Below are 22,290 nucleotides of genomic sequence, written 5' to 3' on the forward strand. Positions count from 1 at the left end.
ATTATCCAACCAATGTCCTTTAAATCACTTATGAATAAAACATTTCCCACACCTTCCAGTTTTTTAGATCAGACAAATGCATCTCTCATAAATAACAAACTTATTTTTAATGAAAAAAGTCGACTCTTGATAGATTCATACAACCAGAAATAGAAAGATCACTTTATTTATCTATAAATATAAATCAATGTACAAGACTAAAGGGTGAGCAAAGAATCAATTTAAAGTGTAATCATGGAACGCCGAGGGAGATGCGTAGGAAGAGACGTTTGGTAAATCGTAGTTTGTAATGTTTCCATAACTCCTGTCATGGGACTCCAGCTCCGAGTAGATGATGGGGAAGTACTGGACTCGGCCACTGGACCAACCCTGGAATATGTTCATAGTTTCAGATTTTAGAACTGCCAACTGCAGCTAACATTTTATATTTATTTTATTTTAATTAATACTGTTTATGGGTTTTTATGTAAAAATCCAAATTTTAGAAAAATGAAAAACACCTGTAGCATGGTTGGTTTTGCATGTGTTGGTTAGTATCTACATAGAAAATTTCATCAAAATTCGATCACAGGTCTGTAGCTTTGGACACATCCACACGACATCACTTCAAAAACAACTTTTTTGGGTTCAGAACTGACAGCAACGATATTGAATTTTAAACCAATGATTATGAATGGTAGAACAATGTTTCCCTGGGGTTATTTCAAACACACAGAGTATAAAAGAATCAGTAATACATTTTTAAAAAATTTACAAACCCTTGTTATGTGATAAACATTATCTTAAGACATCTGGCAACTAATACTTACAATTGTGAGGTTAGCACCATCATTAAAGTTGTTCTGGAATGAAATAACTGCAGGTGACTCGTTAGCAACTCCTTTGATAAAGCAACTGGAAAATATGACTTGGTTAAACATTTAAAACAGTAGCGTAAGTATAAAATAACATAAAATGTGTTTAGATACAAGAAAAATAATATTTCCATTCCTTCAAGTGCAAAGATAATGAAGAAAGGCACCACACTTTTGACTGTCTTTAACCATAAGTCTTAACAGTAGACGCTGAATTATCTAATTCTTTATTTCAAAATTCGTTTCTCGGTTGTACTGAAAAACTGACTACTTTTATTTGACTTAGTTGAGAATATAATAAAGATAAAATATTTTTAAAGCAGATATTATTCATCCCTCACTATCAATTACTTTCTTTAGAGGGTTTACAAAGTACAAGTACTTGATAAATTTGAGGGGTGGATTGATTTGATTTGTAAACACACCCCATTCAAAATTTTTAAAACTTCCAAAATCATATGAATATAAAATAAAATATAATGGTAAAGGGAGAACTTCTCTAATAACAATTTAAAGTTTTTGTGGTATTTTAGCATTATTTATCACAACTACCACATGAGTAGTGGTAGCGGATTCCAAAGTTACTGTTATTAAGAGTAAGACACATGTAAATAAAAATATAATACAACTGAACACTGAAGAAGTTATGAACTAAATATTACACCCAAATCAAAACGCCAAGTCAGAACTCAAGCTTTTTATCAAATGTATTTACTCTTTATTTAACAGAATTGCAAAAATTAGAATAACCTATTAATCTATTCTATCTTAGTTTTTTAGGATAAAGCAATTTGGCAAAAGAATAATTTGACTAAGAATGATGTATACTCGACTTACGAAAAAAAGTGTCAATAGAAAAAAAAGAAACCCACAAAAAGTGCATAACAAAACTAATTTGATATTTACATGTTTAATATAATAGGCCTAATGATTCTTTTGAAAACATTGAAGAACTTACCAAGGTGACTAAGAATGATGTATACACGACTTAAAAAAAAAAAGTGTCAATAGAAAAAAAAGAAACCCACAAAAAGTGCATAACAAAACTAATTTGATATTTACATGTTTAATATAATAGGCCTAATGATTCTTTTGAACACATTGAAGAACTTACCAAGGTGACACATGCAGAGTATGACCTAGAGAAGTCATGAACACAGCTATGATATCACACTGTTTGAACGTAACTGCAAGGTAACGTCCCTTCTTGTCCCACGCCAGACTGCTGACTTCACCTCCCACCCTGCAGACAACATTGCACAGTCAAAACTGCTTGCTTGAGAGCGGTTTTGATCCTTATGCGGGACGTGTAAAGCACAGCTCAATTTCACATTTTCCATCATTATTGCATATTAGGTAAATGAAATAAGACAATAAGTATTTGGGAATTGAAATAGGTAGAAATGCAGCAGTTACAAATACATTATTACAGGCTGAATTCCACTTTAAATTGGCAAAAAACATCACACTTATCATAGCTTAGGTTAGCCTTCAATAGAAGACTAATTTATGCTTCCTAATAATTTATCACCGAACCCAGGTAATTCTGACGACTATAACATGAGCTATTGGACCATCGAATACACACAACCACATGACTCAAGTGAGTGAAAACGGTAGAAACTGATGTCTCCATACAGTTAAAGGAGAATATGATTTGATTTTCCTTCTTTATGATTCAGTGACTCATTTACATATTTGGTTTTAGCCTTTTTGGTTTTAGAACTATACCCTACAGATGTTTGAGCAGATAGAAAAAAAGTAGTTTAAATTAAATGCTAATTATTTAAATGTCAAGGCAATAAATTTGAACACATGATTTCGGTCCACCAACCTTTCTCCGTTGTCGAGTTCCACCGGGGTGAGGTCTATCAAGGGAGTGGCAGCCCGACGGTCCTCCTCCTGGAACACGCCGGCAGTCTGACTGCACATCAGGGAGTATATGACAGGCTCCAGGGACACAGCGAAGAGAACAAGAGAGGAGCACGGAGACCAGACGGCAGACACCACACGACCAACTGTCAACGCCCAGCGATCAGCATTCCACTGACACGTCTCCCACACCCTGTCATAGTCAAGGAACACAATAAAAGCTTTAACTATTTATAGACACACTATGCGCAAAATAAAAATATTAATGATCTGTCTAGTTTTGTGGCTATAACCCTTGGACTAATTTTAATTTTCTAAACCCCCTAATCAGCAACAGACTTCCCTTGGATTAGAGCCTAGACTGTTGTTGAGCAAAATGATCTGCCAATAGTGCACTTTTTCCTGCAATTAAAACATCTTATTACAATACACTGAAGATATAAGTCTACCTGAACACCATGTTGGTAGTAGCGGCAAACAGTTTCAGAGAATCAGGTGACCAAGACACTAGGCTTATTCCACCACCACCCACTCTCTTGAGAGGTACAGCATTGTCTAGTCCTACGGCCCACACATACATGGTCTGGTCTCGGGCACTGCCACTGACTAGCAGGTCCCCCTGAAACACAACACCATGTTGGTAGTAGCGGCAAACAGTTTCAGAGAGTCAGGTGAACAAGACACTAGGCTTATTCCACCACCACCCGCTCTCTTGAGAGGTACAGCATTGTCTAGTCCTACGGCCCACACATACATGGTCTGGTCTCGGGCACTGCCACTGACTAGCAGGTCCCCCTGAAACACAACACCATGTTGGTAGTAGCGGCAAACAGTTTCAGAGAGTCAGGTGACCAAGACACTAGGCTTATTCCACCACCACCCACTCTCTTGAGAGGTACAGCATTGTCTAGTCCTACAGCCCACACATACATGGTCTGGTCTCGGGCACTGCCACTGACTAGCAGGTCCCCCTGAAACACAACCCAATGTAACCCGGGTATTGGTAGAAAAATGTGGGAATTTTTATTAGCTTTATCATGCTACCTACATAGTATGGTCGCCATTTCATAAGAAAGTATAAAGTAAAGTATTTTATTTGTGTAGTAGGTATTTAGCTGTGTGGGCATTACAGGTCTTAACTGTATCAGTTTGTAAAATCTTAGTAAGAGTTCACAAAGAGGTTTGACAAATTTGCATGTAGTTAGTTTTAAAAGTTATGACATAGGCCTATAATGGTTAAAACATACCTTGTCAGACAATCCTTAACATGTAGTGTCATATTACATATAACATTATAATATGTCATACACGCAATCCTGGGGCTATGAAAATGAATTTTAATTATAAGTTATGTTGTCAACTTTGACCAGGATTTTTTTGTATCGTCTCATTATAAAATTTTTGCTGTATATCAGACAGCATAATGAAATTCACATACAAAATTCAGGAATTTCACAAACATTGTCAACAATAACAAACTGGATGATTTATTTCTCCTATTCTGATGCACAGAGCATAGCTATATCAGTATAATTTGATTGTCCTTTGTTTTATATATCCATATTTCAGTTAAGACACACATCTAATGTGGTTGTGAGGAGAGGAACTGTGGATAATCCTTCCTCTACTATATCGAACCTGAGGGCTCCATGCGAGATCAGACACGTGCGTGTGGCCTCGACGAGTCAGCAGCTGTGTGTTGGAGGCAGACGGACGAGTAATGACAGAGTTAGGGTCTACATGCCACACAAGCACTCCAACCTCACAGCCAACTGCCAGCTCCGACCCACACAGTGGTCTTCAACACAAACAAACAGGATTCCATATATTAATTGACAAGTATAAAATACAGTATTCCTGGGACTTCCAACCCTTAACCCTCAAATATAACCTATGACCTCGCCCTGCATGGCCAAATGCTCCTGAGGATGGCACTCAGGCTTACCTGCACAGTGAAAGTCTTCTCAATATGTAGGCATAGCACACAAACAGAAACAACCACACACAAAATTAAAATATTTCATTCACTTTGTCACACATAGAAAAGATTGTCCACAATGGTGGTGTAGGATGCAGTTCAGTTAACTTCCTCTAATACTGGTTAATGCCAATTATATTTTGAAAAAAAGTATTAATATTAAGGGGGAAATAAAATTTAACAAAGCATGTACACTTTTGTCAGTTTTAAAATCACATATTTTTTATTAGTCAACGTTTTATTACAAACTAAATCTATTTACAAAAAAAAAAAAACTGATATAATATTTTTAGATGATAAATAAGTTATACTTTAAACTTTGTACCAAATATACAAATTTTGTGTATTAGCTTTATTGTTGGATAAAGACTAACTACTGGATTTAAATTTTATCATATTTGCTTATTGCTCTATTTTTGTTGAACAGATTGTAAATTAAATACAATGTAAAAAAAGTTATTTTTATTCATCATCCAAAAACATTTTTAGTGACTGAAACTTGATTTTTAATTGTTTTATGAGCTGACACAGCTAGGCTCCAAGGACTCTTAACCCACTAATTTCTCAATAGGAGTTTTTTAATCTAGAATATTCTATAATCAAGCATATGTCAAGACCCAGACAAGCAGGGTTAGAGGAAGTTTACTGTAGTTCCAACCTGGCAACACCAATAATCATTGTAAATAAGTAGGTATGTTACAGGCCTGTTTAGGCATACAAGATTGAGAATCTAGCTGATTCACTGGTTATAGTCCTGCTCAGAAAAGGTGTTGGAGTTAAAATTTGGAGGTCACTGAATTTCGAAAATTCCCAAACCCTCAAAAGTGGTCAGTGACATAGATAAATTTCAAATTAGGTAAGTTTATTTATGTGTTACATATAGGGAATACTCCCCCACTGTACACGTAACTGATTTTCCTATCAGAAGCAAAATTAAATGTGTTCTAAAACGATTTTAATCAACAGACCTCCAGACGAGACAGGAGACGAAGCGCTGTCCCCGACACTTGAGCAACGGAGTCAGCTGTGAGTTGTCCAGATACACCCTGATAGAGTCGTCACTAGCGGCCACGGCCAGTCTTGTGCAGTGGGGATGCCACGCCAGACACCGGATGTTGCTACTACTGTACACGGGGTTCTGAGATACCATCAGATCTTCCTTAACCTTTAACATATATGACTAAGAAAATGGCAACTGTAACATGTACAATAAAATGCAGCTAGCTTACCTTAGAAAAATCCTGTTAGGCCACGGAATACAGCATAGTTCTTTCTCTTTAGTGTTGACAAAGAGAGGGAAATCTCATTTTCTCTTCTCTCTTTTTGTCTACACTTGACAAAGTTCCATTGAAAAACTGAATTGTGTCTTCTGTGCGTTCTATAAATGAATATTCATATGGGCTACCTGGACTTTTCTTCCTAAGATAATCTTACTGCTAACTATTTTTTCTGCAAATCTAAATCCTAACTTTGCGCATTTCCTTGAATAAAACTAACGGTAACATGATAACTCTTTCAGCTTTGATTAGATTGCATACTTAACGTCTAATTATTACCTGTATTTTTTGAAACTTTGACCTTTGTCAAATCTAAGTAAGTAAGTTTCGCGGTTATGTTTTGGGATTTGAGATTCGGGATTCAGTTTTTTTAAGTTTCGGTTTCGGTTTTGAGATTTGAAATTTCTGGTTTCGACCATCACTAACTTAAACCCATTAAAATAGGTCAAAATGCACAAAACGGTCAAAATGACCGGATGTGTTCTTTCACGTTATAACAAACATGGGTTTTTATAAGGGTTGTCTAATGTTGGTTGGTTGGCAAAAGTTGAAATTTTAAAAAAATCCTTAATTTCAATGTATAAGCCTACTAAGTTTCATTTGCCCAATATGGTTGTTGGTTTAGCAGATGGTAGTATGCTGATATGTACAAAATTAAATTTTCAAAACCCTTTCACAAACGAATGGTTTTATCTTACCTTCTTCTTGTACCCAGGAACAACATTATGAAGAGTTGAAGCAAAGCGTATTGCGGCCAACATTTGTTTGGCGACAAACTCTAAAACTATAAAGCCTTGGTTTTCTCTCGGATGTGCAGCCACTTCTAGCATCGGGACAAATCCTTTCTCGTACCTGCAAATCATAGGTTTGGAATAAATCACTGCAATAATCTAAGTACTTCACAAAACTTCCAACAAAAAAAATTTAAAATTTCACAAAAAACTTTGTATTTGTTTACTAATATAAATAAAGAACAGAGGTCAAACAAAAAAATGTTAATAAATCTAGCTTATACAGTCTTTTTAAAGCCAACATTAACAGAATCATTGTTATTTTAATTTGGAAGTATGGGTTTATAATTAGCCCATGATTGAACTACTGGTCCATACTTCAATGATTTTCTTTTGGTGCTCTAAAATCAGCAGTATTGCAATAACGACTGCAATAGAAGACGATCGGTTGGTAATCAGAAATGTTAAATAATCTGGCACTGCCAAAGTTCCAAATCTACCCGATTAGCGAGTGTCCTACTGTAAATAGTAAACAATATTAAACATGCCGAACAGAAATATTCCAGCTGATATATAAAGATGAAAAATCTATGAGAATTGTTTTGGCTTAATCTATGATTAAACACACTATTAAAAACAACAAATAGGAATACACATAGACAGTAGACCCCCTCTTAACCGACCCTAACGGGACCGGACCTAAGGATGACTCAAAGGGTCAGTTGAAACGGGCAATCCCTAAAAACTTGAAAAATGAAATGCTATTCATTTGGAATTAAATATCCTAATCATTATTCTGAAGTCGTGCATGGTGCATTATTTAGAAAATAAACTACACTTAATCTCCTTTATTAAGTATTGACAATAGAAAAGTCGCAAATAAAGCCAAAACACGGTTAAATCAAATACTTTCAGTGGAATAAATTACAGTCGTAGATAAGAGTCAATAAAAATTCTTAGTTTAATACCTTTAGTGATAATTATTGATTCTTTCAAAATCTATCAAAACACGGTGTTCCGAACTTAGTCCAAATTAAAAATAGGCCAACAAGCAACCATCTCGTTACGAGACAGGATGTTTATCTAGGATAAATAAAAAAATAGCTTATTCTTTGTAACATCCTATAGAGTTAAGCATATTGTTCCCATTGCAGAGCGTGGGAGCGGAATGCCAAGATTCCTAGATAGCAGCGGTTAAACCAAACTGATTCCAAAACGAGATCGGTTAAAACAAACTTTGTAATATTTTACAAGCGAGGGCAGATTATCGGTTAATGTGAGGTCGGTTAAGAGAGGGTCTACTATAATTAGCGTAATGAAATGTTTTACCAGGTATGCTGGAGTTTTTTCCACAAAGTTTGTGAAACTGGCAGGAACACTTTGCTACCGTCCTCTTTGGACATTGAAGGATGTAACATTTCATTTGTTATCACTATGTGAGGGTGGGATGACAACTGTAAAAAGAAAAATAACTAACCATTACACTTGTTGGCTCTTAAATCTAAAAGTAAAATAAATTAATGCTGTCTTATTGGTTTGTAGAATACATTGTGCCAAATAACAACATATAATGTTGATATACAAATCTGAATAATCTAAACTAGCAGCCAGCTTCACTTTGTGACTTCAAAATCTGCAATGTATCTATATATAAAGCCAAAAGTACCCGGATGAACTTTTGAGAAAACTACAAGCCACACCCCCATAAACCATATACTTAAATTGTTCGTCATGACGAGAAACCTTGCGCAAAATTATCCATTATTTCACAAATTGCCCTTTAAGGTCGTAATTCCTTTCTAAAGGGAACTTTTCATATACCTAATGTTAAAAATACTTCAGCTGTACTTATTTGTTTGTTATTCTTTCAATTTATTACCTTATTAAAATCAGGTGTGATTATTTGTTTCTTTTACTGTATTTTGTTTATTTCAGGTTAACCAATCAATCTATATATTAATTTGAAACTGTTTTTCTTTGTGACAGCTATTTTGAGAGAACGGCTGGGCGTAGAAACTCGGTAGAGGTGTCTAAAGAAAGGTCCTGGTCTGTAGATGAGCCATCAAAAGAGAAAATGGAGAATTCCCTCAGGGCTCTGCTCCAGTGGCCTTTAAATTCCCATCCCATGTTATTCTTATGGAGGAAAACGAGGTTTTTGTCACAGCTAATTTGAGAGAACGGCTGGGCGTAGAAATTTGGTAAGGGTGTCTAAAGAAAGGTATTGGTCTGTAGGTGAGCCCTCAAAAGAGAAACGATGTAAATTTCCTTGGGGCTCTGCCCCAGAGGCCTTTAAAGTTCACTCTGCAATTTTCTTTACATTTCGACCATATGGATAATTTTACACTACTTTTAATGAACCAGCTGTTAATATTAAAATTGTATTCAAAGGTCTACTGAAACTGTCAAAATTAAATGTTTACATTATTATTTATGATTTTAAATGGATTCTCCACTGCATGGCAAGTTTTTTATAGTTTCAACAAAATGATGAATTTATGATACGTTTGAAATGTTTTGTTCAAAAATCTATGCTTTTCCTTATCGGGTTAGCTTATACATATTGTAAGGTTGGCACTTGCCTTTTTTTCCTACTTTCAATCACCATTTATTTTTAAATTCAAGAAAGAACACCTGAGATTCATTTATTGGTATAACAGTTTTTTATAATCGGGTTGAAAATTGTGTCATAGATGAGTACGTAGAGGATGAGAGCTGTGTTCAAGTTTTGGAATAGACTAACTACGGAGTCTATGGTTTTGGTAAAGTAGGTGAACTAATGTCAATTCAGGTATTTAAAAAAAATGTGTACACAGTTTTTACTTTGATGTACACATGTAGCTAGGTTGAACAACGCATCTAAACCTCACTACATACAAAACATTCGGAAACACAACAGTGTCATCACATCTCATCGCATTTGCATAATTTGTTTACCAATGCTGGACTAGGTTATGGATTTGGTTCCGCAAATGTTAGAATTTGTGATCAAATTTCCTACAATTATGGTTCATTCCAATCCACGAAATACATGCACAGCTTTATGTGATCTATATAGCCAAGGCAAAACTACCCCATAAGTTAATGAATTATCAAGTAAGAACAGGATGATTCATGGGTAAACATTTAATCATCCTGTTCTTACTTGATAATTCATTAACTTATGGGGTAGTATAACATGGGTCGATGTGGCAAGAGAAGGATTTAAAATTGCTGAGATCGAAGGAAGAATGTTACTGCTTTCTGGAGAATCAGATATTAAAAAAAAAAAAAAAAAAAAAAAAAAAAATGAAGATTTACTTATAAATCTGGATACAATCTGAATGATTTTCCTAAAGCAGATGGAATTAGTGGTTAGGTTAGTAATAAATATTGACTCTTTCCGTAACATTATAGACTAATTATATGAACTCACTCTCCCATATAGTGAAAGTGGCTTTGGTATGAAACAAACTCATGAACAAACAATTATAAGACTCCTAAAAAACCTTTTGGGCAACCTAAAGCCGATAAAAAGAAAGGTAGGAAATATTGTGTTAAACGAATTCATCAATCACGTTTTTTAGGGAACACAATCGTCATACTTATTATTGCTTATCCTCCCTTCATATAACTAAGATTTTAATGACTTCACTCTATCCAATGCAGTTAGCTGAATTTACATAAACCTCAAGATTAACCGTCGATTTCGACGGGGTTCCACTAGTAGTTTTATTAATACTTATGATGTCAAACGGGGTGAAGCCCGTGGGTAACAGCTGGTTTGAATTAATTTACAATTTTCTACTGCTCTCAGTTAATTTGAAAATTATCTTGTTTTTTACGTGATAACCAATAACTAACTTATCCCTGACTTGTAATTTTTTTAAGTAAACCCTGAACATAACTTTGTAATTAGTTTTTCCAATACCATATGAAATCATGAATAAAAAAGTGAAACATCTTTAATTTAAAAGAAAACTTCTTTAGATAGGTACATTATTTCAGCTAAAGTCCTCAATTTCCTTATATCAAATTAATTCACACAGATAATTATTGTAAAGAAATTCACAGAACTTCTGGCCAGACAACAACATTGTCCGTAATTATTTCTTGGCCAGAAATAACATACTGTCCTGTTGCAACTTTAATAAACAGCTTCACTCTACAATAACAACACACTTCTTCACTTCTATAATAGCACCATTATAGAAACAAAGCTACTGTACTCAAATGTTTTCTCTTTTGATATATGTGCGTCCTTTTTATATTTAGATATATACAATGTGTTGTTATTTTATGGCAAAACTATTTTCACAGTCTTGTAAATAAAACTTTTTTATATTTAAAGTAATTTCAAAGTTGACATCCTTATAATTTTAAGTACCGTAAGTCATTTCAAAGATCACAAAAAAGTTAAGTACCGTACCTAACAAAAAGTTCTTTCAGTACAGTTCTCTCTGTACGTACTGTACAGACTCACCTCTTGCTTTGATGGATATGTTTCACGCACAGTTCAAAGATCCATGTAGGCAGGCAAATACAAGCTTAAAAGAGGCCGCCAACTTCTTTAAATAATTAATTTTTGCCAGTTCAATATTGAGAAAAGTGTGCAGCTTTTTGATGGTTTGAAACTGGAACCAGCTGTTCTTTATCATTGGGCTTTCAATAAATAGTCCTGACCACGAATACTAGAAAAATACCGGTATGGATCATAAACATAAACAAAATGACGTTGTTGGCCCGAATCCTATACTAATAGCATTGAACATATGTTTTGGCAGTTCCATTTAAGCAATTTTAAATCATGTTTATTTTCGGACCAAAAACGTCATTTGTTTATGTTTATGTTCCATACCGGTATTTTTCTAGTAACCGTGGTCCTGACTAATGAAACAGCTGGTCTTAGTCAGTAACGAAGGTACACAAGGCATCACACTCCATTCTGCACTCATTCTTCACTCATATTTGGGTTATAATACGCACATAGATAGTGTCCCCATCTTAAATGGATATGAATAAACAAAAATACTCACAGCAGTAGTGTAGATATGGACATTTGTGAACATGGGGGCGCTGTATTGGACTTTCCCTTCAGTAAGACAAACTGGTAAGTGATTACTCTCAGGGAGAGGTGGGAAATCTGATAAACTGCAAATCATTTTTCCTTTGTGTTCTGCAACAAATTTCATTCCTGTTAATGGGGAGTCAATTGAGTAGTGTCTATTTATAAAACTCGAGAAGCAAATCATACTGAGGGAAAAAGGACTACATTATGAGGGGGGGAGAATTCTAGAAAAAAGGACTTGTATTAGTGTTAAATCTCACCCACACTGAAGAGATGGGCTTAACAACAGCAATATAGATAGATACCAAGATAGACACAGAAAACAAGCTGTTCTGCCATTTTGTCCAAATTAATCACAATCAAAAATCGAGGCCGGCCTATTTTTTTATATTTAAGAATTTAATATAATTTTAACTTAACTGTAGAGTCCAATTGTTTAGCGCATTCGGCACATCTAAGTTAACTAAGCTAGTACAAAGTTAATTCAAATCTTTGTGGAACACTCTGTACATATTAAACACGTCCTATGGCCGGGACATTAGGTCTAAGTAATCCAATAGACTTGACTGCTTACAAAAGGAAAGCAAATGTAGGATCTGCGCCAAGTAGTAGAATACACATTATTCAACACATACAAATACACAAGTGGGCTTGACTTTAAGGACTCTGGGCGATAAACATCCCTTGCACCAACGCACACACACTCGCCAGCAGGGGCGCACCAGGTCCTATCTACCCCACAGCGCGTGACCTATTGTGTGTGTGTGTGTGAGGGCTGTAATCCCTTAGAGTCCTTCGCCTGCCTCACAGCCTGTAGGTGTAACTTAAACTTGCTCAGTGTTTCCATTTTCGGGACTTTTAGCTCTGATGTTTAATTTGTTTTTTTAAACAGTATCCAGATGAAAAACTAACCCCAACTGATGAAATTATTCCAGCATAACTTGCCAATTAAGTTATAGCAAGGTTCGTAGCCTATAGAACTTTTTTTTACACCTTTACCGAGCCACCTGTCTCTGTGACCTGGGGGAAATTTTACGTTTCTATTGTGGCCACCCTGTTTAACCTTGACAGCCGCACGCTCAGATAGCTTCTTCCCCCTCCCCTCCACCCTATTGTATTACTCAGACATCAGTTTGAGGGAATCGTTACGTCGTTTGAAAGGTGTATCGTTTTTGGAAATCCTGCTGGTCTCACATACCGGACAGCTCTAGTAACGTAATATAGTACGGCGGTTTGTGATACTGGTTGGCTCGATTGGTGATTATAAGAAAATTAGTTTACTTTGTTTTTATTGTAGTACCTGGGGACCGAGCTTTGCTCAGGTAAAATCATTAGTTTAACATGAACGCAGTCTTAGTATTGCAGATACATTAATCCATTCCCAAACTCCACACTGCTCGCCTTTACTACTTCGTTCACCACTTCCTACGTCGTGGGTCTGTTTCCCTCCCTTCTCATAGCATTTTAAGATTGCAGAAACCTTAATCTAATCGTTATAAACAGATCCCACACTCCAGACTACTCGCTTTGACTACTTCCTTCACCACTTCCTACGTCGCGGCCCTGTATACCTCCCTCCCCATATCATTTTAAGATTGCAGATACCTTAACCTAATCTTCAAAAGCAGTTCCCACACTCCGGACTACTCACCTGGACTACTTCCTTCACCACTTCCTACGTCGCGAACTTGTTCCCCCCCCTCCACATAGCATTTTAAGATTGCAAATATCTTAAATTAATCGTCATAAACAGTTCACACACTCCGGACTACTCGCATTTACTACTTCCTTCACCACTTCCTACGTCGCGGGCCTGTTTCCCTCCCTTCCCATATCATTTTAAGATTGCAGATACATACCTTAATCTAATCTTCAAAAACAGTTCCCACACTCCGGACTACTCACCTTGACTACTTCCTTCACCACTTCCTACGTCGCGGACCTGTTTCCCTCCCTCCCGATATCATTTTAAGATTGCAGATACCTTAATCTTATCTTCAGAAACAGTGCCCACACTCCGGACTACTCGCCTTCACAACTTCCTTCGCCACTTCCTATGTCGTGGACCTGTTTCCCTCCCTTCCCATATAATTTTAAGATTGCAGATACCTTAATATAATCTTCAAAAACAGTTCCCACACTCCGGACTACTCGCCTTGACTACTTCCTTCACCGCTTCCTACGTCGTGGACCTGTTTCCCTCCCTTCCCATATCATTTTAAGATTGCAGATGCATTAATCTAATCGTCATAAACAGTTCCCACACTCTAGACTACTCGCCTTGACTACTTCCTTCACCACTTCCTACGTCACGGACCTGTTTCCCTCCCTTCCCATAGCATTTTAGGATTGCAGATATCTTAATCTAATCGTCGTAAACAGTTCCCACACTCCAGACTGCTCACCTTTAACTACTTCCTTCATCACTTCCTACGTCACGGACCTGTTTCCCTCCCTTTACATTGCATTTTAAAATTTCAGATACCGTAATCTAATCGTCATAAACAGATCCCACACTCCACACTGCTACCCTTGACTACTATGTATCGAGTTCAGTTTAATCTTTGCTTAATAGTAACAACTGATGTTTTTCCTTTTGTACTGTATTTTGTTTTGCTAGTATACTGTGGATAGAGAACTTCTGCGCATGCGCAAGCTAAGGTGCCCGTGGGTACAGAACGTCAAGTTATGTCGTAAAATGTAAACAAAATGACAACAATGGCGGAATGTTTTCTCATAAGGCCCATGTTAAATTTTCAAAAGTTTGTACTCATATTATGGCGAAAATAGATTTTTCCTGGCTATACCATTGGTCTAGAACTTATTTTTGACCCAGAACTTAGTTATTCCGTAAATATAAACGTTTTTGTTAGAGCCGATTCCCAGATCGAGTTGACAAGTATTCAAACTTTACTCGTATTATATATAGGATATATTACCCTTTTTACATAGTGTTTATTTTATACAAACTAGGAGTGACAATGAATTGTCGTGGGACAAGTCCTAGGGTTAGACCAAACAGCAAAGACATTACCAATGTGGTTAAAAGAATGCTTAGAGACGTTGAACTCAGTGAGACTGATGAAAGTAAAGTGGATGATTCAGACGCAGATCCAGATTTTGTACTCCCAAATGAGCATAGTGGAAGTGAACCAGATCCCGATGAGCCTGATGATGAGCATCAGCTTGCTGATATAGAGGTAAGTGAAAGTGCTGCTTTGGATGATGACTTTTTAACTGAATATGTCAGTGGACGTCATAGGAAAAATGAACTTGGACCAGGATACTCCTTGCAACCTACTCCACTTTATTAAGGGATTTTATAAATATAAATTTACTTAAAATAGATAATCACTAAGTGGCGTTCGCAGAGGCATCCACAAAATTGAGCGGAGTTATCAAGGGTTCATATTATATTGTTTTTGTCATACTGCAGTAAAAACAGTAGTTTTTAATGCATGCGTTGCGGGTCTAAAGTACCATTTTTACTCTTTAGGGAATAAAAATCGTTTTTAGCCTCTATGGAGTAAAAATAAGCTGTTAACCAACTCAGTTGTAAATTTCTATTGTGAACGATTGCATGTATCGAAATATGTATCGATTCGTGCTTCGTAATCATTTTATAGATGGCTAGATAACAATGATCTTAATCTAGGGGTTGGTTCGTGCCGGGTATGAAATTCTGATAGGCTAATTAACTTAATTTATACTAATGTAGGCTAAATAATATGAGATAATAATGAGAGTCAAAAATTTAGGCTAGAGTTCTTAGTTTGAAACAGTCACTTGAATTTAGTCTATTCACAATATGGTGTGATGGTGGTCGGAAATTAATGATGGGTTTTTAAATGTTTATTGAGTTTGATATAACCAAATTTTGTTGAATACTTATCTTCTTTCTTAATGTCTCTTTATAATTGATATTTCTATATGATCTGAATGTTAATTTTATAGACTTTTGAATATTTAATCACTGGAGACTTGGCTCCCACATTCATCTCTTTCCATATCTTTCACCAAAAGCACATTTTCTTCCTTTGTTTTTAGCTTTTCTTTCAACAATGCTACTCCAAACCTGGACACTGGACTGTACATAAGAAATATTTCCTACCTAGACACCATTTCATTTTAGAAAAATGTTGTGTATCTGAATTTGTAACAATTGACGAGATGTTGGTTCCATTTTGTGGCAAATGTAGTTTCAGAATGTTGTTGCAAAGCCTCACAAATATGGCATAAAGATCATGCATCATGCTGACTCAAAAAAATCATATTTGTACGATGCTTATATTTACAGGCAAGGACAGCGATAGCATTGAGCTTACACGTCAAGAGCAAGAACTTAGCAAGCCGACACAGTCAGTTATAAGACTAACTAAGGACATCCAGAAGAGTAATAATAGGAATGTAACAGCTGACAACTGGTTTTCCAGTATTGAGACCGCCGAAGCTTTGTATAAAGAGAAGTCTAACCTATGTGGGAACAAAGAAAGAACAAAAAAATCATACCTTCTGAATTTCTTCCAAACATAGATCGGCAAGTAATGACTACGCTGGCTTCAATGGTCAATATAATATCATGTCTATGGTAGCTAAACAAAACAGCATCATGACATGGAGATAAACCCAGACAAGAACAAACCGGAATCGTGTGTTTTTATAATAATAAGACAAAGTTGGCATTGATCTACTGGATATGAAATTTGCAATCTACGATTCAAACCGGCGCACTCGAAGATGGCCACTGGCATTGTTTTTCAGGGACCTGCCCTCACTATAGCCAGTGTAAACTCGTTTAAACTGTACATGTGCTACAGTGGTTCCCGTATCATGACACGATTCGAGTTTGTGAAGCAGCTGGCTCAAACCCTTGTGGAGCCCCACCTGAGGCGACGTCTCACGATCCCCCAGCTTCGTTGAGACATAAAGCAAGAAATAAATAAAGTGCTCGTTGAAAATGAACCAGAAAGGCAAGTTGAAGTAATTCCTTCAGATAAAATGGAAAACAGGAAGACGTGTGGGAAGTGTCTGTCAGCAAGGAGAGGAAGACACAGTACAGTAAGTGTTTTTAGTGTCACATACCAGTCTGCCTAAAATGCACTCAAAAAGTCTGCGTGGACTGTGCTCAAGAGATTGTTTGACCAAGAAACATTTACAGTTGACATCTCTATAATACAATCACCAATCATAGTCTTTTCGTAAACGTTTCTTACGTATTTAACTGTTAACACTTTTTCCAACAATTCTTTGATTTCTAAAAAAAAATATTCTTTAAGTTATATAATAGGCCTAATTATGTCACATATATAGATTTTACAATATACAGGGTGTCACAAAAAAGTGTGATGGGCTATACAGGACCTAATTCTACATGCAAAAATAAGTCAAAAATGAAGAATAATTTTTTTTGGATATCGGCTTAGTTTAGCCGTAATCCGCCATTTTGTTTTTTGGGGAAAATATTTATTATTTCAAAATCCCTTTGAGATATTTTACGAAACTTGGCAAAATTGTTTACACTATAGTAAGTAACATTTATAAAAAAAATTATTATTTTAACTTTCCAAATTTCAAAATGGCGGCCGTTTGAATTTTTTAATGCCAAATTTTATGAAAACCGGTACCTAAATCAACATTTTGTAAGATACAAAAGTTTTAGTATTTATTATGACAAATCCAACAAAACAAAAATGAATAAAATCGGTTCATAATTAAAGAAGCTGTGTTTATTTTAGTAATTTAGACTGAAATTATTAATATTAAAATGTATTAAATGTAATGTAATAATTTATGTAACGTATTAAGTAATTTCAGTCTAAATTACTAAAATAAACACAGCTTCTTTATTTATGAACCGATTTTATTCATTTTTGTTTTGTTTGATTTGTTATAATAAATACTAAAACTTTTGTCTCTTACAAAATGTTGATTTAGGTACCGGTTTTCATGAAATTTGGCATTAAAATATTCAAACGGCCGCCATTTTGAAATTTTGAAATTTGAAATAATAGTTTTTTTTTATAAATGTTACTTACTATAGTGTTAACAATTTTGCCAAGTTTTGTAAAAATATATCAAAGGGATTTTGAAATAATAAATATTTTCCCCAAAAACAAGATGGCGGATTACGGCTAAACTAAGCCGAAATCCAAAAAAATTTATTCTTCATTTTTGACTTATTTTTGCATGTAGAATTAGGTCCTGTATAGCCCATCACACTTTTTTGTGACACCCTGTATAGTATATACCTATGTAGGCTAATAAAAATTTATCAATATTTATTTGTTTTGATTTAATAATCCATTTGGTAAATGTATAGAAATCGTTAAAAACGGTATTTTAGACGCATTTGGTTCTGAGACCAGGTGGCTCTATCAACGTCATAGATATCAAGGCTCCGTAAAGGTTGATTCACACACATCAGTTACGGCACGTCACATTTAGCAAATATATTCTTTAATGGATTTTCTATTGCACTATCTACACTCATCCGTCCCAGTCCTGTCAGTCGCTCTGCCGGTGCCCACCAGTCTATTTCAGATTTCTTTTTACCGATATTTTTGGATTGGTCGGATGCCTGACGGACGTGTTTGAGGTTAGAAAACAGTGTTTTTGTTATTTAAATGATTGATTGTGTTTATATTTTGAGTAGGTAGGCCTACTGTCTGTAACAATCAACAAAATGGATGATGAAAATTTGATAGAATATAGGTTTATAATTTAAAATTTTTGACTGTAACTTAAATTACTGTAAATATTAGAGACGGAAAGACTGACTGAAACCAACTGACGGACTGTTGACTGCGGAATTTCGGATGCAACTGGGACTGAACTGTAACTAGACTGTAACAGAACTCATATGTGTGAATCAACCTTAAAGGTGTTAAAATATGATCTTAAGACAAAAATGTTTGGCTAGGCTACTAGGAACATTAACGCAGATTGAAACTAGATTTTTTCAGCGTGTTTAGTGGGATTGGGGTACAGTTTCTTAAACTGGGCTACGGTATGCTAATATCGATTGAAACTATGGATTCGATTAGTAAACCTTCGTGCGATTTTTTCACCATCAGCAAGTTTGGTTGGTTAGGTTATGATAGTTTTAAGTTATTTGATAATAAATATATTTAAAAATATCGATTATTAATCAATATTTTCAATTCGATATTAGCATAACTTAGTCCAGTTAAGAAACTGTACCCCGGGATTGTTTTGGTTTTATAAAAAAACTGATCATAACTTAGACCAACAACAAAGTTAGACCTAGGCCTATAGCCAGTTAGACTGAGTAAAATCACGTGCAGCTTGGAAATGAAATGAAATGCTTTATTGTCGTTAAAACTGAGTACAAAGTCCATGACAATCGTCAAAAGAAAAAGAAAACAATCAAGATGGCAACTAAAACTAAAACTCTAAACCAAAGTACTCTTCATGTTTATACAGGCAAGCCTGGGTTAGAGTAGTTTTTAAAACATGTTTAAATTTTGAAACACACAGGTTTTCACAGGAACATACTTTTGGTCGGCATGACTTTACTTAGAACTAGTGGCTTGTAGGGACATAAGTCCCTAAAAACCTCAAATGTAAAACAACTTTTTGTAATACCGGTATTTAAACAAACTCAGAATAACATTATCTATATGTCAGAATAGGCATCCCTACACCATATCTTTTGTGTAAAAACCAGGTTGTTGTTCTTCTTTGTTTGCTTTTGTTGATGTCATTTTCAATAAATAATTTGAATCACTCCAGTGGTTTAACATGAAAAGGCAGCAAACATATCATTGTTTGTGAATAAATACTGGTTTACTAAGGTAGCTTTGGTCTTGTGGTTAATGAGGATAAATAAAAGCTTCCCTGTTTGGAATTTTAAAAATTCATCGGAGGTTCGCCTTCAGATGAATTGAAGACGCATGCATTTTCATCTGCAGTAGGCTTATTATACCTACGACGATCCATATTTATCCTGTCTACAAACCTAAGTCCTAATTCACTGTCACCTTGTACAACCATTTCTTCCGAAGCTCTTTTGTAAATTTGTGCAAATGGATTTTCTAATAGAATTTCAGCTAGTTTTGACAATATTTCAGGTTTTAAGTCACTATTTTCTCGACGCCTTTGACGAATTTCTGTTGCTGTTGATGTGTCAATAATGTACAATTGGCCATACACGGGGTCTTCACCATGTTGAGGCAGCAAATCTGAGATTGAACGATAAATCTGTCCTTGAATTTTGAAACAGTATGGTCCTTTTCCTGGAATATCTTTCTTACTGGCTGAAAAATAAGCAAAAGCCATCGCACTGTTGCATTGTCGAATGAATTTACAGTTGTGGGCTCTCTTCAAACAAACTTTTAAGTTCTACATTAATTTTTGACTGAGGAAGGTTAATAAGTCCGTTATAGCAACATGTCATAAAATGATTATTCGTTAGTTCTTCTCTAAAATGAAGAGCACTACATTGAATGTACTCTTGGTCCAGTAATCCTGCATCATGGATCTTTACATTTCTCTCGTCTACCATGGGTCTCCTAAAAAGGGGTTGTAACATATCTTGATTAAGTTCGTCATTATCTACTCTTGCTCTCCTACGCGCACTGTCATTCCTATGAACAGTTCCCCGCCTTTGTGGTATTCCCCTGGCGTTCATATTAATTACAGTACTTATAATGAAAAGAATATATATCCAGCAGCCTACATACCAAAACATCTTGAATCCCTGGTGATTTAATAAAAGTATGATCGAATATGATTACTCTACGTTGTATATTCACTGCACTAAAAAAATTTACTTACGAAGGAATGCAAATACACCATTTTAGAACCAATAACATTTATAGGTTATTTTAGTTGTATATATTCACACAACCTTAACCTTAAAATGTGTAGAAATATAAAGAAAACAACATCATTTAAAATAAACTTGAACATATGATTTAAAAATAAAAACAAAACAGAAGTTAGATTTAATTTCGACTCTTTGATTATTTATACAGAATATTTATTCTATGTCGTTTATTCCTTTAACACGACAATAACGTAAAAGCGTGAAAAAATGAAACTTGAGTATATGATTTAAATATAAACAAAGAATTTTCCGACTAATCTTCAATATTTAAGTTTTATTATAGTATACATTTCCAAGTCAATAGTTTAAAAATATGATTGTGATATTACCATTACCTATTGCCGATAGGCATGACTGCTATGTTAGTAAGTTAGTCTATCAAGCGGCATAACCTATAAACAATAAATGAAATGCATGTAGGTAACTTAGGCCTACCTTGGTACGTTAAACGTGATGTTTTCCTAAGGTTTTAACGAATTAGTTTTTAACCTTAGAGTAGGCAAGAAGATTACAATCAAAATTGAGATATAAAAGTAGACACTAGACAGAGCGAGAGGAGGACAAAAAGTGAGATTTGACTGTTTTGATTTGAAGTTGACATTCCATTCAACTTCCAAAATTCCCTCCTTCCCTGCTGCAGCTGGCGGCATACGCTGAGTCGCTGACCGAGTGACCGGACCGGCTCGGCTGGGCTGAGGCTGACGCAGACGCTCCCTCTTCCATTCCTCCCCAAGTTCAAGTTCCCTCTTCTTTGTTCTTTCTTTTTTCTTCTTGTTATAAAAATCAAACGTTCCTCTTCTTCATTTTGCATAGTATTGAAAATTTAGAATTTATCACTGATTAAACCTACTCAATGAACGAACTTGGCCATAAAATTGTAAAACGAATATTTTTTTGTATGTTACGAAAATTTAATAATACTTTATTAATGTAAGTATTTCTACATTATTATGCCTATTTTATATCATTAGCTATAATTTTCAACGTTTAATCTAAATACGTCAGGTTTGGGCCCAAACACGGCCGCCTTTAACTACAGGCCGCGGCCTTCGAACTGGCAACGTCGCAAGTGGTGTTGTAACAGCTGTTTTTGTTTGGAAGCAGCTAATGGTATTTGTCACATTTGTGTATTTACGAAAGATTGGTTACTGGACTATGACAATATTGACTCCGCTTAATAATGTACAGATATGGATTTTAATTCATATTGTTTCGGTTTTCAATTCTGTGGGTTTTATTTTCAATATTTTAAATATTTTAAATCAATCAAGTGCGAATTAATGAGCTGATGTCACCTGTCTGCCATGTTATCTTATGGGACGTCTGTCGCTGAACAACACCACTTGCGACGTTGCCAATTCTACCAGGCCGCGGCCTGTAGTTAAAGGCGGCCGTGGCCCAAACCACGGGCACCTCAGTCGCAGTCCGCAACCTAGTAAAATTTTCCAGGTCGCAAGAAGTTTGGTTTAGAGCCAGACATCCGAAGATCTTACATTACAGACAGGTGGCGTCCGCTAGTTTAATTGCGTTTTAGTCTATTCTATGTGGTGTTACAGTATTCATATTCAAAGTCTGAATCTGAATCAATCTTTATTGCCTAATGTAATAGACAGAGTCATAATGGTTGTAGGCCTACTACTAATCCTACTAATATTATAAATGAGAAAGTTTGGATGTATGGATGTA

General features: G+C 35.5%; 1 protein-coding gene across 1 annotated transcript; it reads right to left on the minus strand.

Moving 5' to 3' along the window:
• Positions 1–148: 148 nt before the first annotated feature.
• LOC128989323 (aladin-like) lies at positions 149–21,268 on the minus strand. The gene is made up of 12 exons (XM_054411204.1): positions 21,040–21,268; positions 11,725–11,864; positions 8,042–8,166; positions 6,680–6,833; positions 5,673–5,869; positions 4,365–4,524; positions 3,510–3,697; positions 3,176–3,328; positions 2,689–2,919; positions 1,969–2,097; positions 810–894; positions 149–369 (listed from the first exon to the last, which is right to left on the minus strand). The coding sequence occupies exons 2-12, from the start codon at positions 11,848–11,850 to the stop codon at positions 217–219; spliced, it is 1,701 nt and encodes a 566-aa protein (XP_054267179.1). The 5' UTR covers positions 11,851–11,864; positions 21,040–21,268; the 3' UTR covers positions 149–216.
• Positions 21,269–22,290: the final 1,022 nt, after the last annotated feature.

Source organism: Macrosteles quadrilineatus, unplaced genomic scaffold, assembly GCF_028750875.1.
Source record: "Macrosteles quadrilineatus isolate MER2022 unplaced genomic scaffold, UCM_ALF_1.0 Scaffold_3__2_contigs__length_128488019, whole genome shotgun sequence".
Classification (NCBI taxonomy): Eukaryota; Metazoa; Arthropoda; class Insecta; order Hemiptera; family Cicadellidae; genus Macrosteles; species Macrosteles quadrilineatus.